The 14,602-nt window shown below is 39.3% G+C and overlaps 1 protein-coding gene across 1 annotated transcript; it reads right to left on the reverse strand.

The window, feature by feature from the left end:
* Nucleotides 1-3,420: 3,420 nt before the first annotated feature.
* Nucleotides 3,421-11,511, reverse strand: LOC147868837 (uncharacterized). The gene is made up of 4 exons (XM_087323918.1): nucleotides 10,290-11,511; nucleotides 8,641-9,009; nucleotides 6,626-8,549; nucleotides 3,421-6,331 (listed from the first exon to the last, which is right to left on the reverse strand). Exons 1-4 carry the CDS (start codon nucleotides 10,413-10,415, stop codon nucleotides 3,657-3,659), a joined length of 5,094 nt encoding a protein of 1,697 aa, XP_087180044.1. The 5' UTR covers nucleotides 10,416-11,511; the 3' UTR covers nucleotides 3,421-3,656.
* Between the last annotated feature and the right edge of the window lie 3,091 nt (nucleotides 11,512-14,602).

A 14,602-nucleotide genomic window follows, 5' to 3' on the forward strand; every position in this document is an offset into this window, starting at 1 on the left:
CAATCAAAGCAGATCTTGTCATATCATGTTGAATGATGCATTTTGTTCTGTAGTTTGACGTGCATTTATTGGGTCCTTTGTGATAACATACTGTGGCTGCAAAAAGGTTTGAAAGTTTTGTGGGAATAAGTTGACATATGTGAAATTGGCTGGAGAGAGTATACAAAAAAGCCGTAGTTTTGGAAAATATGCTTGATATATTTGGGAGTGGAGACTAAGAAGAGAGAAAGAAAGATATAGCAACGTCTCTTAGGAGGAAAAAATGGCCTATAAGACCAAACAAGAGATTACATCTTAAAATGTTGAGAGAAAGAAAGTTCTATTAACATCCATGGGAATGCAAATCAGACTGATCGTATCAGTCTTGAATCGAGGACAGTATATGTGCACTAAAATTGCTGCAATTCATATATATGTTAGAGCAATGAAAAGTAAAAAGCAATATTCTTGATGAGGGTACCATAAATTATCATGTGTACTCTCATATATATGGCTACATTACAATGATACACTGCCCAGTAACCTTGTTTTCTGCCTTCATAGACTTTTGACAAATCTTGCTTTCTATTTTTTAATTGTTCCACATCTCTACACTTATATGTCTTGAAGAGACTGTGTTGCTTCACTCGTTTGATTTTTTTCTTGTAGGTTGTATAATATTATCTGTTTCCTCTCGAGTCCTGACACCTGCAAGGGGATCACCTATGTCTATACCTATTCTTCAGGTGAAAGCAATTTATGGGTAAAGATGTTAATCACAGAGCACAGAGCACAGAAATGCACCATCATGGAGATGGCTCAAGCAATGCCATCCATCGCTGTATTGGATGTTCCGGCCTGAGGCTTCCTTCAAAATAGGCAACATCCAGAACTGATGGTCTGCCTCTGCCGTAAAAAATATTCTTTTGGATGCCAATCCACATACCCAAGGAGCAACAACAAAGGCTAGCTGCAAAGGTTGATTTTACTCAGGTATGGTGTGGAATCAAAAGGTTTCCGCCTTCATGATCTGGAAATGACATTAAGAATGGTAAGTCGTGATTTTATCTTCATTGAATCATGTCTCTCAGCCTCTGTTGATGGGAGCCATTTTCCATGAACACATCTATGCGTATTCCTCTGCCTTTTCTGATTATGACATCCCATCTCATCATCCTCTGTAAGGAGATACAAATTCATCATGGGATTATTCCTTTGTATCTTCGTCAGCTGGAGTTCATGAAATCAAAAACAGGATTGAAGTCAGTTCACTACTCTCAGCATGCAGAGGAGCAACAAATCTTTGAGGGGGGGCAATTTGTTAACTTTCCCCCGATGACCTGCATTTATCTACAGCAACCAAGCCTGCTTCAATGGATGAGGCATGAGATACTATGCAGGCAGGCTTGGAGGCAAATAATAGCAACGATTATTGTGAGGTAGTACATTGGCCTTCCAAGTTCAAGCTAATTGGTGTAATGTGTCTTTACAAAACCAAATACAGAGTCCACAAAGCATTGGGTAAGATTCAAGCACCTTGTGATAACAGGGCTATTCTCAACAGTGTGTGTGGATTTTGATGAAGACCTTTAATTACACAGATAATACCCAATCACAACATCTTATCTCTTGCTGCTAGTCATGGATGCCTGTGTTTCAGATGAATGTCAAAGCATGTCTTTCTCAATGGAGTTCTCAGGCAGGGATTATATGTGAGAACCATTACTTGGTTTCTCCATACGTGTTAATGAGGATTGTATGCTATTGGGTGTCAGCTAAGCTCTACATCAATTGAAAGTGGTGTGAGTCTTCAATTCAAGAGAAAGCGTCAAAAGTTTTTAAACACATAAGCTGGAACCAAAACCTTATTCTTGTGAACCTTGAAACTAGCTCAAAACTGAGAAAAGCGTATTCAAGATCCACCTTGGTGAGGTAAAAATAAAGCCTCAGCATGGTTAGGCTTCCTTGTTCAGTGGAAGTTAAACCTTACTAGTTTTGTCAGGTAAAAGACAACAGATGCAGAGCGTTGCTTTCAACTGCCAAATGACATGAGTGATATCTGAAGAATGAAATGTCAATATGTCATTGAACATATCCATCTGTATCGATGTGAACGATCCCAGAGTACACTCTCAGATTTGTCATTTGATCTCCTATCATCAAGTTAATGAAATTGCTTGTGTGTTCTCAATATCATTTGGACCTATAGAAGTAAGCTATGTTTGTTGTTTATATGGACAACTTTAAGTTAACACTTCTTTGTTCAACTCATCGGATATCTAATGAGAATATTCTTAAAAGAAATTTTAACCGATGTGATTGTGCCTTGTATTGCTGAGTCATCTAATCAATTTGTTTTTGTTCTGTTAGTGTAGAGCGCTGTTGGGTGCCTTTCCACCTTTAATGTAGATTGTACTAAAGAGTGATTAAGAGAAAATTGCATGATACATGCATATTTTGTACAGAGACTTGTGTGGGAATAATCTCTCCTTTGTTACACCATAAATCATGTGGACAATTACCTCTAACTACAATATAATTGGTATAGAAGCAAATGTGCAACAAAAGAGTAAAAGGCAAATTTGATGAAATACACGGAGGATGACCATATGTTTGAAAGCATACAAATATAGATTATAGATATTGTTAAGGTTACTACCTTGAAAAAATTAGTGCTTATAAACAATTCTATATATCAGTACTTTAACCATTCTATAATTTCACATTATACTATTATAGATTTAGATATTTACTTACATGTACATACATGGACAGCTGTCTGTAGTAGTGGAGTCACTTTAGATGTTCTTCTAGCATCTAAGTGGTCACTTGACATAGAGGCATTGGGCCATGTACATACATCTTTGTGCATTGTGCCACTCCAACTCAACAAGTTTTTTTTTCTCCAGATCTTATTGATATAAGGGTATAACTGTGAGAGCTTATGCATGTGACAAGTATCAAAAAGGTGAGGCAATCAATTATCAAACGTACATCACTGAATTGTATACCACATTAAGTTTCCCACTCATGGCTAGTTGCCAAATCTTAGTGCCAATATCTGGGAAGATCCAAGGTGTTTTAGGTAAAGGATGCCTATGAGACATCCCAATGATCATGGTTACTAGCAACCTCTCCATTGATCTCAAAACATCATAGGAACACTCAAATCAATTTTGGTGATCTAGGACAAGACCTTGCATTTGAATTCCATATCAACAAACCAGAACTTAATGTGGATCATGAAACTATGGCATGCCTCCTTATTAGCCCACCAAATCTTTACATATCCTAGTCTATTTATCCGCGGCCAATTTTCCCAAGCTTAGCAATTAGCCCATTGTACTTGTATCCACATGTTTCAGCATGCCCCACAAATTCTGCTGAAAGTACACACTGGCCACTAAGTAGTCTTTATGATCACAACATTAATACAATCTATACAAAATGCCAAAAGTAGTGAATTTCAAATTTACAGTGAGGTTACATTCTAGCCTTCTACCGCCACCAAATTGAGGTAGTAGTTATCGTATAATGTTCGTTCACCCTTCACAAGCACACCACAAGAAGGAAAAAAGGCATATATTTCCTCAGGTGAATCAAGTGAGTGACGTGCAAACCATTTAAAAGAAACTTGTTATCACCCTTAAAAAAAGTGTACTACAGAAAAAAAAACACTATTGCCAAGTCATCTGCTTGAAGCCAGGTCTATTATATTGGTCGAACCCGCCATCGGGATCTTTTCTTTTCAATACACCACCACCTGATGATAATGATGATGTCGATGATGATGACGACGATGATGATCCAGGTTGTGGGTAAGGAAATTGAATATTACATCCGCCATCTCTGGTACGCACATCAGGGCCAGCATTTAAGTCTAGGTTAGGTCTTACCCAAGAAGCAACACCCAAATCTCCTCCTTGAGTTTCTCCACCCATGCTGCTTATAAGGTAAGGCCGTACATAGTGTGAAACCTGGGCTGGACCACCTGTCGGAAAAGGAAGCATCATTGAAGAGGTGACGACATGGGGTGCTGTAATAGTAGCAGCGCTTCCATTGTTGTATGTAGATGTTCCATTGTTGTATGTAGAGGTTACATTGTTGTATGTAGAGGTTACATTGTATGAAGAAGCAGAAGGAGGAAATCCGACCCCAAAAGGAAAGCCGCCATATGAGAAAGTGGGTGGAATTGTCGTGGTGTAAGAGATACCTGAAGTAGCACTAGCTGGATATATGCCACCAGTATTGTGAGGCCCAAGGCTTTGGGCTGTGGTGAAAATAGGCCTTGAACTCTGTATAGAGTATACGGGGTCTGTTCTATGGGTAGAAAATGAAGGAACCATCATCGTTGAAGGAACAGAGCTCGCCGGATAATAATACCGGCTTGCATCTGCTTGATTCTGAATCAAGCCCACAACGCCAACGCCAGAAGCTGGCATTCTAGCATTATCAACATCCTTATGCTGCCGATGATACAGAGTAGCCTCTTCTTGATCCAAACCAGGCCCATCATTCAAATCAAAGTCAAGAATCACTCGAGGAGCACCACCATTACTCTCTGGAACTGTGTTTGGAAAAGAGACCATGCTCTCTTCACTTTCATCTACCTGATTCAGATCCAACTCCGGCCTTAATGATGTCAAAGGAACATTGTTAGATGAATCTTCCATGCCTCTTTCATCCACAATATTAAGGTCGATATCCAGGAACCGATTTGCTTGTTTAGCACTCTGGCAAGAATCAGCTGTCGTTGTATTGGTTGCATTAGTATCCAGAGCAAGTTGCCAAGTTTCGGCAGTACGGCGTGGCTCAGCAGGTCGAAATGCACTTGTAGCAGCAGATCCTTTCCAGCCTAGATCTCCATTCATTCTGACAAGATCAGATGGAGGTATGAAAGCCCCTTTGGTGGCTGAAACAGTGGCAACCAAGGCTGCAATTGAGTTAGTCTGAATAGATAGGTTTGATATAGGGGGGTCAGAGGACATTACAACAGGACTTGAACTTGGCTGCTCATTGTTATCAAGAGTGGCCTCTTCTGTATCAAACCCTTCATTCAGATCAAATACTGGTCTATCCACATCTTTGCTTCCAAGCTTTTTAGTACCAACGGATAATGAAGCAACCTCACCATCTATTGCAGCTTCCTCCACAGGGGGAAGCTCTGAATCTATAGATTCCACAGGTACTGTGGACACATCAATATTGCTTATCTCCTTGTTATCAGAGCCACAACCACAATCAAGTACATTTTCTAGATCTGACCTCATGTTCTCTTTATCGCTACAGTGTGAAAAAGATTCTTCTACTTCATTTTCGCTTACTGCCGTTTGAATCTTATCCATATCAGCCTCTCTTTTTTGTGGACGGCTTTCTAAGTCCACTGCACTAGCATCAGCATCTGATGCATCATCACTAAGAGGTCTTTCAATTCCTTTGTCTTCAACACTTACATCAGTGCCAGCATGAACAGTCAGACGATTTTTCATTTCCTCACAGGCAGGTTCCTCTTCATGTTCATCTTCGGAAGGCCTGGTTTGTCCCTCAAACTCTCTTTCATCTTTGCAAGGGCTAGTTGAGACATCATCATGTACCTTGGAGTTGTTTGTGCCTTTGACTTCCTGTTTGACTTCTTTCGCTGCCTGTCTGGATATCTCAAGAGGATCTTCTTCCGACTGTTCTGAGGGGTTAATCATGCCAGCATTTGTGAAAGCTAAAGCTTCTGCTGTAAAGGTATCCAAAATAGGTGATATTGGTCTTGCACCCTTTAAAGACGATGTTTGTGCATCATCAGGATTTTCACCCATAGATCTCTCACTATCAAAAGTGGTTGTGGTAGTTACTGTCAAAGTTCTCCCACTACCAAATGCAGTTACAGTGTTTTGTTTCAACGATCTCCTGCTATCAAAAGCGGTAGTGGTGGTTTGTGACAAGGATTTCTCACCATCAAAAGCGGATGACATCTTACGTCCCAAAGATCTCTCACTGTCAGAAGTGGTTGTTGTAGTTTGTGGTACTTCCATCAAAGAGTTAACATTACCCATATCAGTAGACAATACTGGTATGTTCGCTTCACTACCAGCTTCTCTTGTCAAAACTTCTGGTTGAATATTATGAACACAAGATTCCATCATTATAGACTGATCACACACTTCTTTGCCAGTTGGTGAAATTGAATTCTTGATGTCTGCTACGTCTTTTATCAATTTTTCGTTGCCTAACTCCGAACTATTTAGCATCCCTTGGGGGTCTACTACTAATTCGACAGCCTCTTGAGGTGTTGACACTTTCTCAGATGTAGCATTAGACTCCAAGGATCCATTTATGGTATCTTCTTCCTTGCTTTTCACACCTAAAAACATAAGACAATCAAATATCAGAATACATAGAAGCATAGTATGAACCATACATGCATTCGCATTCGAGTATGGTAAACACCCTCGAAGTATGATAAATACCATACTTTTGCATTTCTTATTTGCTATAAGGTAAAACCTTTTTTAAGGTAAAAAAGTGAAAAAAACATAAGTATGTTTTCATAACATACACACTTGTTTGCAAATGTTTGAGCAGAAGAATGTGAATATTACGTTTTATACATTGAAGTAATTATAATAGTAAAAGCAACAGACAATGCAATATATACCATCGTTCTGTTCTAGGTTGTCGCATGCTGGTTCAGTTGAAACCATCGCTTGCATTGTGGACTCCATTTCAAGGTGAGAACGCCCTTCTCTACCAACAGAGACTTTCTCATGTTCAGGCCCTTCTGATGTTGCTACACTTGCTAATAAACCAATCCCACCTTCCATAGTGTCAGTGGAATGTCTCTCGAGGCTTGGGTTAGAAGTATTCGGGATATCAGTAATGAGTTTAGAAATTGGGGGTACACTTTTTATAATTTCCGCATGTGCACTCTTTATTGTTACCATGTGTGCATCTGATGAACCTTTGCCACTAGTCTGTTCCCTGGGTTTTTTCTCAACACCAAATGATCTGCAATGGCCCTCATCCAGTGTATCAGTCTCTGACCTATCTATTTCTTCTTTACAATCAGCCTTAGAGCTCCTCCTATTGGTATAATTGCTACTGCCACCACATTTGGCATCCCCACTAGTGTCTGGAGAATGAACAGGAGCTTTGCTACTTACATTAACAGAATCATGTTTATCTATTGAACCTGGTGAAGACAACCTATTGTTGGCTACACCAGTTGTATCAACAAAAGAGCCACCATTAACACTATGAGCTGGACTTCGTGCTGGATTTGGGATCCGTACTATTAACCTTTGACTATTATTTGTTTCGGCTCGGCCTCCTCCATCACCCATTCCTTTATCCACCACTGTAGAACTGGCCTTATCCGTTGTAGAGGCTTTGTGCCTGCCACTTGTATCTCTTTGAAGTCTTGGAGAAAGAGTTGTATGACTCTTGCTAGAATGGCTATGGCCGGTGCGCACAGATGTGGCAGAGGATCGATTAGCCAAAGATGAAACGGGGGTCTTCGCTTCTTCCTTCAAGGACCCGACTCCTTTTCCCGAGCCACTACACCAAGACTGGCTATTAGTATGTGATTGGCTAGAGCTGCAGCTTTTCTCTTCCTTAATAGGAGCTAGCACTTCATTTGTCACACTAGTGTGTGGCTTCACAGCATTATCTTTAGGTGTGAGATGTGGAGATGGATTAGACTTCGTATCTACAGTAGAACCACAGCCATTTAAGGACAGTTTCATGGTTGGATTGGTCTTTGCTGATCGCCCTTTTATATTCTGAGTCTCATTAGCAGCCTTAGAAGACCAAGTTGTTGTGGTATTCAATCCAGACTTGCCCTCATCTGAAGAGTTCATCTCTGATTCAACTCGCTTTTTCCATGTGTCAACAAGTTTCCTTGCTTTCTTTTGGATTTCAGTATTCTTGTAGCTCTTGAGGTTATTAACAGACTTTCCAACCAAGCATGTTTTCAATGCATCCAAATCCACTGGCAATTTATCTAGTGCACGAAGTAAGGTCAACAACAGATCCTCTAATCCTTTGTCGCTCTCTTTGGGACTTCCATCTCCGAGCTTTCCCTTATGAGCTTCTTGCAACCAGTCATCTAGTACAGAAAGAGCTCCTAGTTGGACGAGGTGAGTGAGGCAGTCTTCCCTCTCTGTTGCCGCAATAATTCTTGCCAGCAATACTCTACGAGAAACAACATCAGCCATCTTTTTATTACCTTCGCTCCGTTCCTGGATCATCACTTGAACGAGCTGTTCCACTAATGATGTGTTAGAAAGGCCTCTTTCCTTATCCTTATCAGCAAAAGCTGCAAAATCCTCGAATCGCATCATGATGTTTTCTCTTTTCGAATCAGTTTCCTGCACCTTGACAAGCTTATCACGCTTTCCTGAATCCACATTCTGATCATTTCTGTCTCTCTTCTTTCCTCTCCCTTGATTAGAAAGAGCCACATCAGCTTTCGATGAAGTGGGTGTATTTGAAGCCTTCTGAGAGATCCCTTGTGAATGTGTACTCGTTTGCATCTCGTGTTTGGTTTTATCCAACAATTGGTCTACTTCTGCCTGATGTTCCTGTGGTATATTGAATAGTATAACAAATGTTGAGCATTTTTTGCTCACATCATGTTTGAATAATTCTAAGATACAGGTCTGGACTACTTACATCTGTATAGTCTTGCTCGGTGAGCCAATACAAGCACTTATTTGCAGTATCATAAACCCGCCTACATATGAATGAAGGAAGACCCGGAGGAAGGTCAATGCCCTTTCGAAGGAATGCGACTTTGCAAGGGTGAAGCAAATATGCTGCCGATATCTCATCCTTGTGAAAGGAATAGAAGATTTCGTTCGGTGCCGCCTCAACTGAAGCACCTTTGCCTAGTTTGAGTTCACTGGGTCTATATAGCCAATTCACACAAAGCTTCAAGTTTCCCTCTTTATCTGTTCTAAGCTTTCTAATTATCCCAATAAAAGGGGGAGCATTTTCAGCCTGAAACAGTGCACAATCTCCAACAGAAATCTTACGACCAGCCTGTTAATCAACATAAAAAATTAGATATCAAAGGCAACAGGCTTTGTTCAGAGTCGAAGACCCATTATCAAAACATGAAAAAAGTACATATAACAAAGATAAGTCTTTAGTCTCTTATGAATAATGCCTAAAAGGCGACGTAGATAGATCGCTCAACACAATAGAACATAATTTTCTTTTGTATGCAGTTAACCCAGAGATGAATATGCAAATATGAAAGACAGTTGCTTTTAAAATATTCAAAACATCCCAACTTTGTTACTATAATATCTGTTGCAACTTAAAGAAGTAACATTGGACCACTTATTAGCCCACTAATATATTGGGCTTTTGTAGCTTTGTTTTATAGGAAATAAATAAAGTAGTCATTAAATTTCATGAATCATGTTTGAGTGATTTATCTGTGCTTATTCTATGGCGATAAACACAACTAGTGTCAGCTAGCATCCAGACCATGAAGAAATTTACATCTCTTCAAAATCCAAAGACTGTTCAGATTTTTCATGATTACTGCAATTGAGACGGGGGCAACATCCAAGTTATGGTAAAGAGATTAATTAGGGCTACTAAATTTCAAACTAAAAAGAAGTGGATTCCTCCAACAGATAACCCTAAAAAATTTGGTATGGAGACAAGTTAGGCCTACTAAATTTCAAATTTAATAGGAGCTTTGATTAGGAATTTCATATTCAGCAATGAGCCTTTAACTACTTGCTATAGAAAGAATTTTGTAATCCTCATTAATCATAATTTCTATAATACATGAATAGAAACTCCTATCGATTCTTTCTATTTCACTCAATAACTGATTAATCGAATTGGAGCTCTGCTCCACTTTCTTGCCGTTGATCCACACCAAGATTAAACGTCAATTCCCATCCAGGATATTACGACTTAAAATCCTACCTTGGAGTTTACAAATTAAATTTTAATTTGAGAGGGCACATATTCCACCATTGGATGTTAGCTATATACATCAGTCATAAGTTTACACATTAGCTTCGCATAAATCATAAGTTTCCCCGTTGTTTATGCATCAATCACACATGTTTTTCCTAAATAAATCATAGTTTTTGTGTTTTCGTACATTAATCATATGTTTAAATGTTAGAAATACATCAATCATATGTTTATGTGCTGGATATTGCATCAAACTTTTATTTGCATCAATGATAAGACTACATGGTAGTTATGCATCAATCACCTAGTTGATATATTATACATAAATCACATGTTTATATGAGGTAAATTACGAAACAAATTATGAGAAGAATACTCACTTTAGAGAAAGAATTCAGTTGAGTAGAATCATAGTGTGCAGTAGAAAGAGCAGGAGGAGAGGAGAGCAATGGCTCAGACCACATGTGCCACTTCTGCTGCTTATCTTCACGGCGCTGCCCATGCATATCATTCCCTCAATTTCCTTCTTATCTTTTTCTTTATCTTTTCTTCATATATCTGTCAATATCTATGTATATGTATCACAACGCAAGATGGAATCTCTATCTTGATCTCGAAAGGCAGAATCTTGAACATGAAAAAAACACAGAGTCTTGTAGATCTGAGGATGGATTCTCCAGTACAAGAAAACAGAATCCCGGGCCAAAAAAGAACTTTAACTGGGCAAGATAGATGGAACCTCAACACGATTCTTGACCACTGGAATCTGAACCAGGCACACTAGATAAGACGGAATAATGGCCACAAAATCCGGAATCTCGCTGGCTGGGCGATGTCGAAATCTTACTGGGTCATAATAGAATCTTGCTCGGTGAAGATGGGATCTTCTTCAACCACAGGACTTTCTAAAACATTGAGGAAGCTTGTAAGATGATGACAGAAACTTGAGCACGGCTAAATCTTGTTGGTTCACAACCTCGGCAGAACCTCATTGGGTGGTCACAACGAAATCTTGATCTCTGAAAGCAACGCATAAGCATCAACGAGATAGAGTATATATCATCTGAGAAACTATTTCTTTAGCAGGATGACGAGGGGGGGAAATTAACTTGGTAAGCCAAAACAAAATGACAGATCGAAGAGGTAGTAATTCAAATATACGTATCGATCTGGACTACTATCTTAAATCAAGATGAAAAAGAATAGCAGAGAGGGAGAGAGAAAGAGAGATCTGGTCTGATAGTTATTGCACAGATCTGCACGAAGAAGATAAAAGGAAGAGGAATTCGTCAGACCAGAAAATACTTTCAGAAAGGCAAAGCTCTGTTTCTGCACGCCTCGTTTCGAGTTATCTGATTAAACGGGGAAGAGAACCAGAGAGAGAGAGAGAGAGAGAGAGAGAGAGAGATCCTATATCAAGAGTTAATGGCTTTCTTTTAAGAGAAGCGTTTTCTTCTTCTGCTGCTGCTGCTGCTTTCTTCTTCTTTCGACCGATAGCTGGCAATGGGTCGGTAGTCTGCAAACAGAGAGCTTCTGCACAGAGCGATCTAGAGAGAGAGAGAGATTAGGGTTTGTGAAAAAAAAGCACAGAGCAATTGGGTAGGGTGCAGGGGAAAGAGAGCGGATGAGAGAGAAACGAAGGGAGAGAGAGAAGAAGAGCGAATGGATGAATGAACAAAAACTTAGAGAGAGAGTGAGAGAGAGTGTGTGTGTGGGGGGGGGGGTGTGTGGGTGTGTGTGTGTGTGTGAGAGAGAGAGATTGTTGGTGTGGGTGTGTGTGTGGATTAGATTAGAATTTAGAAGAAGGGAGGGAGTGATTCTTCTTGCCAAGAGAGAGAGAGAGGGTGAATGGTGGGACTCGTCAGGGCGAATGAAATGGGTCTGGTCCGGCTTTCGCACGCATCTCTGCATATTTTTTTGTCCGCCCACTCTTCTCCCACATCAACGAACACGGCTCGAAAAACTTTGCAGGCTCACCAGCCCGACTACTCCCCGCCTTCAATGGATGCACTCAACCATTTTTATCTCGTTTTTGTCAACGAGCTTGTGTTGATTTCCCTGGAAGGAGCAGATCCCATGGCATTCCCTCCGTTAGCAGGCACTAATTTCTCTTCCTCAGCAATATGTCCACGCCAACTTGAATATATATACACACGCACGCACACATTTGGTGCAATTAGTGCTTATAACTTATATTCAATCCTCCGTATCCTTGATTTATTGACCAATGAAGCAGTTGGATAACTTCGTGGTTGATTTCCTTCAATTCGTTTGGCAGACAAAACACATGGAAAAGTCCTTACCTTGTGTAACATCATGTGTCGGGAATGGGCAAGTTTCTAACGACGTTGAGTATAAAAGTTCTATCTATGCATTGGCTTGAAAAAGTAACTCCACTCCTCTAAAGTTGTGACTATGAGGCTTGAAATTATCCATTGGAATGACTCGTTGGCCGGATTGATGGCTAGTATTGTTTGTTCTCTGTCTCAGTACATGTGTAAAGACCATGGTGAGTAGTGAGTAAAAGCCATAAGATTGATTGGGCCATAGATTCAAACAACTTATTTGGGATCCTATCCTCGTGCCTCCATTACTAGATGGAACGTGTGTTTGATTTCAACTCATGGTTGGCCTATACATAGTCAATTGCCCAAATATTTATGTATGAGATTGCAACATGAACCATGACTAGATATATTTTATAATGATGCATGCATGGCATTATGGAAAAATCATTGATGTTTTGGGAACATTAAGACTCAAAGGTTTTTAGGATAATTCATTGCCTCCAATGCAACATTTGTTTCCATGACCATGTTTACGTTAATCCTTCATTTTGATATGTTGTTACAAGCAATGGACGTTTACTTGATCACACTTGTTGGAGTGTAGATGAGCATGTGAAGCATTTCTTCGTTTACTCTCGGTTCATCGTTGTACAATACTTTAGTGGACATACTCACAACCTAGTTTTTTAAAGATTCTAGTGTCAACATATTGTAAAAGTTCTTTGTGGGATTTTATCTTGAACTGAGCGTTCCCACCAATAATATAATGCTCAACTAAAAAAAGTGGAAGTGTGTAGATAAATAGATGGTCAATAATGGGGAGTTGTTTGGTGATTGTATGTTGTGACTTTTAGTGCAAGAACTATAGAATGATTCAAACAGAAAGATGAATTCATCCTCATCTTGGCGATATGTTAACTCTAAAGAAAAACAAGACCAATTTGCTTTTTTTAATTAGGGATCATTCTCATGCTCAAATGACAATATATTATGGATCACTCATGGTTACATGGGTCGTCGTTAGTCTGGAAGAAGAGTAACAAGCAACTTATTGTCTAAGGATACTTTGCATGCTCATGTGGCAATTTATTATTCAACTCATTTTTTTTGAAGTGAATGGATCGTGCCACATGGTATTTGGACCTCAAATAGAGAAAATGACATTGTTGTTTTTTAGGCTCATATAATGGCACTCACACATATAATTGCCTTCATAAATTGCAACCATGATTTGGTTATGACCATGTTCTTGACCAAATGTGGAGGAAGGGTATTGATTTAGTCCCATCATCCCCATGGCACACACGTCCATCCAATCAATTGAGCCTCCCCCTTACACACACACAAATACGTAGCAACATGGCTCCACGTGTCATTAATATACCTCACCGTTCAGTCTAATAAGATCGATTGTCTTTGCTTACCAAGCTTTTCTTGTGTTTAGGTAGATCCCATTTTACTAGGATCTTTATTGATGATATTGCTTTGGCGTACTTTTATTTTCTTCATTTTAATTACCTCTTGAATTCGATTCATTGTGTTGCTCTTATAGGTGACCTAATGCAATAGGTCAATGGCCAATAAACATCACAAAATGTAGCAAATAAATATGGAGGCAACCCATAAAGTTAAGCGTTATTCAATGACCATGTCAACATTGTGATTATCAATTTACCTTGAACACTGTCATTTGAGCCACTAAAAGTTAATCATATAGTAAAACATCTTTGATTGACCATTGGTCATTCATATAGGTATTGTTATTTTGAAATTATGTCATGTTGGTAAACTCCACCTCCCTAACTCACCAACCTACAATATTTTCAAAAATGTTGTTATCCAATAGGGTTAAGTCGTAAGTCCTGGAAAAGGTGGGGAATCATGTGACATTATTAGATAAAAAGTTTGTTTGACTAAAATGACCCATACAAATTAGCAAATTCTCTACCATTATTGTGCCTAGAGTGTTTCATGGGATGCCTTATTTAGGTTGCAACAAAGCCATTTTTTATTCTCGTGGGAAAGTGCAATTATATGCGGAGATAAGCATGCATGTGAGAGAGAGAGAGAGAGAGAGAGAGAGAGAGAGAGAGTCAATTGTGGTGGGTCGCTAGGATATTGCATCCTGTCTATTGTAGTTATGTAATTCATGATTCATACATTACTGTTTATGTGAAAAGACAACATGATTGTCCTATGAAAAAAGAGTCACATTTGCTATCAATTTATGTAAAAGATGACGGCAAAAGGCAAGTTTCCACCTAGAGGTAGCAAGAAAGTGAGAATTTTTCCGTCAGAAATGTGAATTGATCAAACACTACCCTCTCTAGTTTAGAGACTACAAAATTTCATCGTTTATATATAAACAACCTCATGCTACAAGCATAAATCTATACATCCATGCC

The sequence above is a fragment of the Azolla caroliniana genome, unplaced genomic scaffold (genome assembly GCF_043228905.1).
Source record: "Azolla caroliniana isolate FFs.n. ecotype wild unplaced genomic scaffold, voAzoCaro1.0.p SCAF_1, whole genome shotgun sequence".
NCBI classification, from domain to species: domain Eukaryota; kingdom Viridiplantae; phylum Streptophyta; class Polypodiopsida; order Salviniales; family Salviniaceae; genus Azolla; species Azolla caroliniana.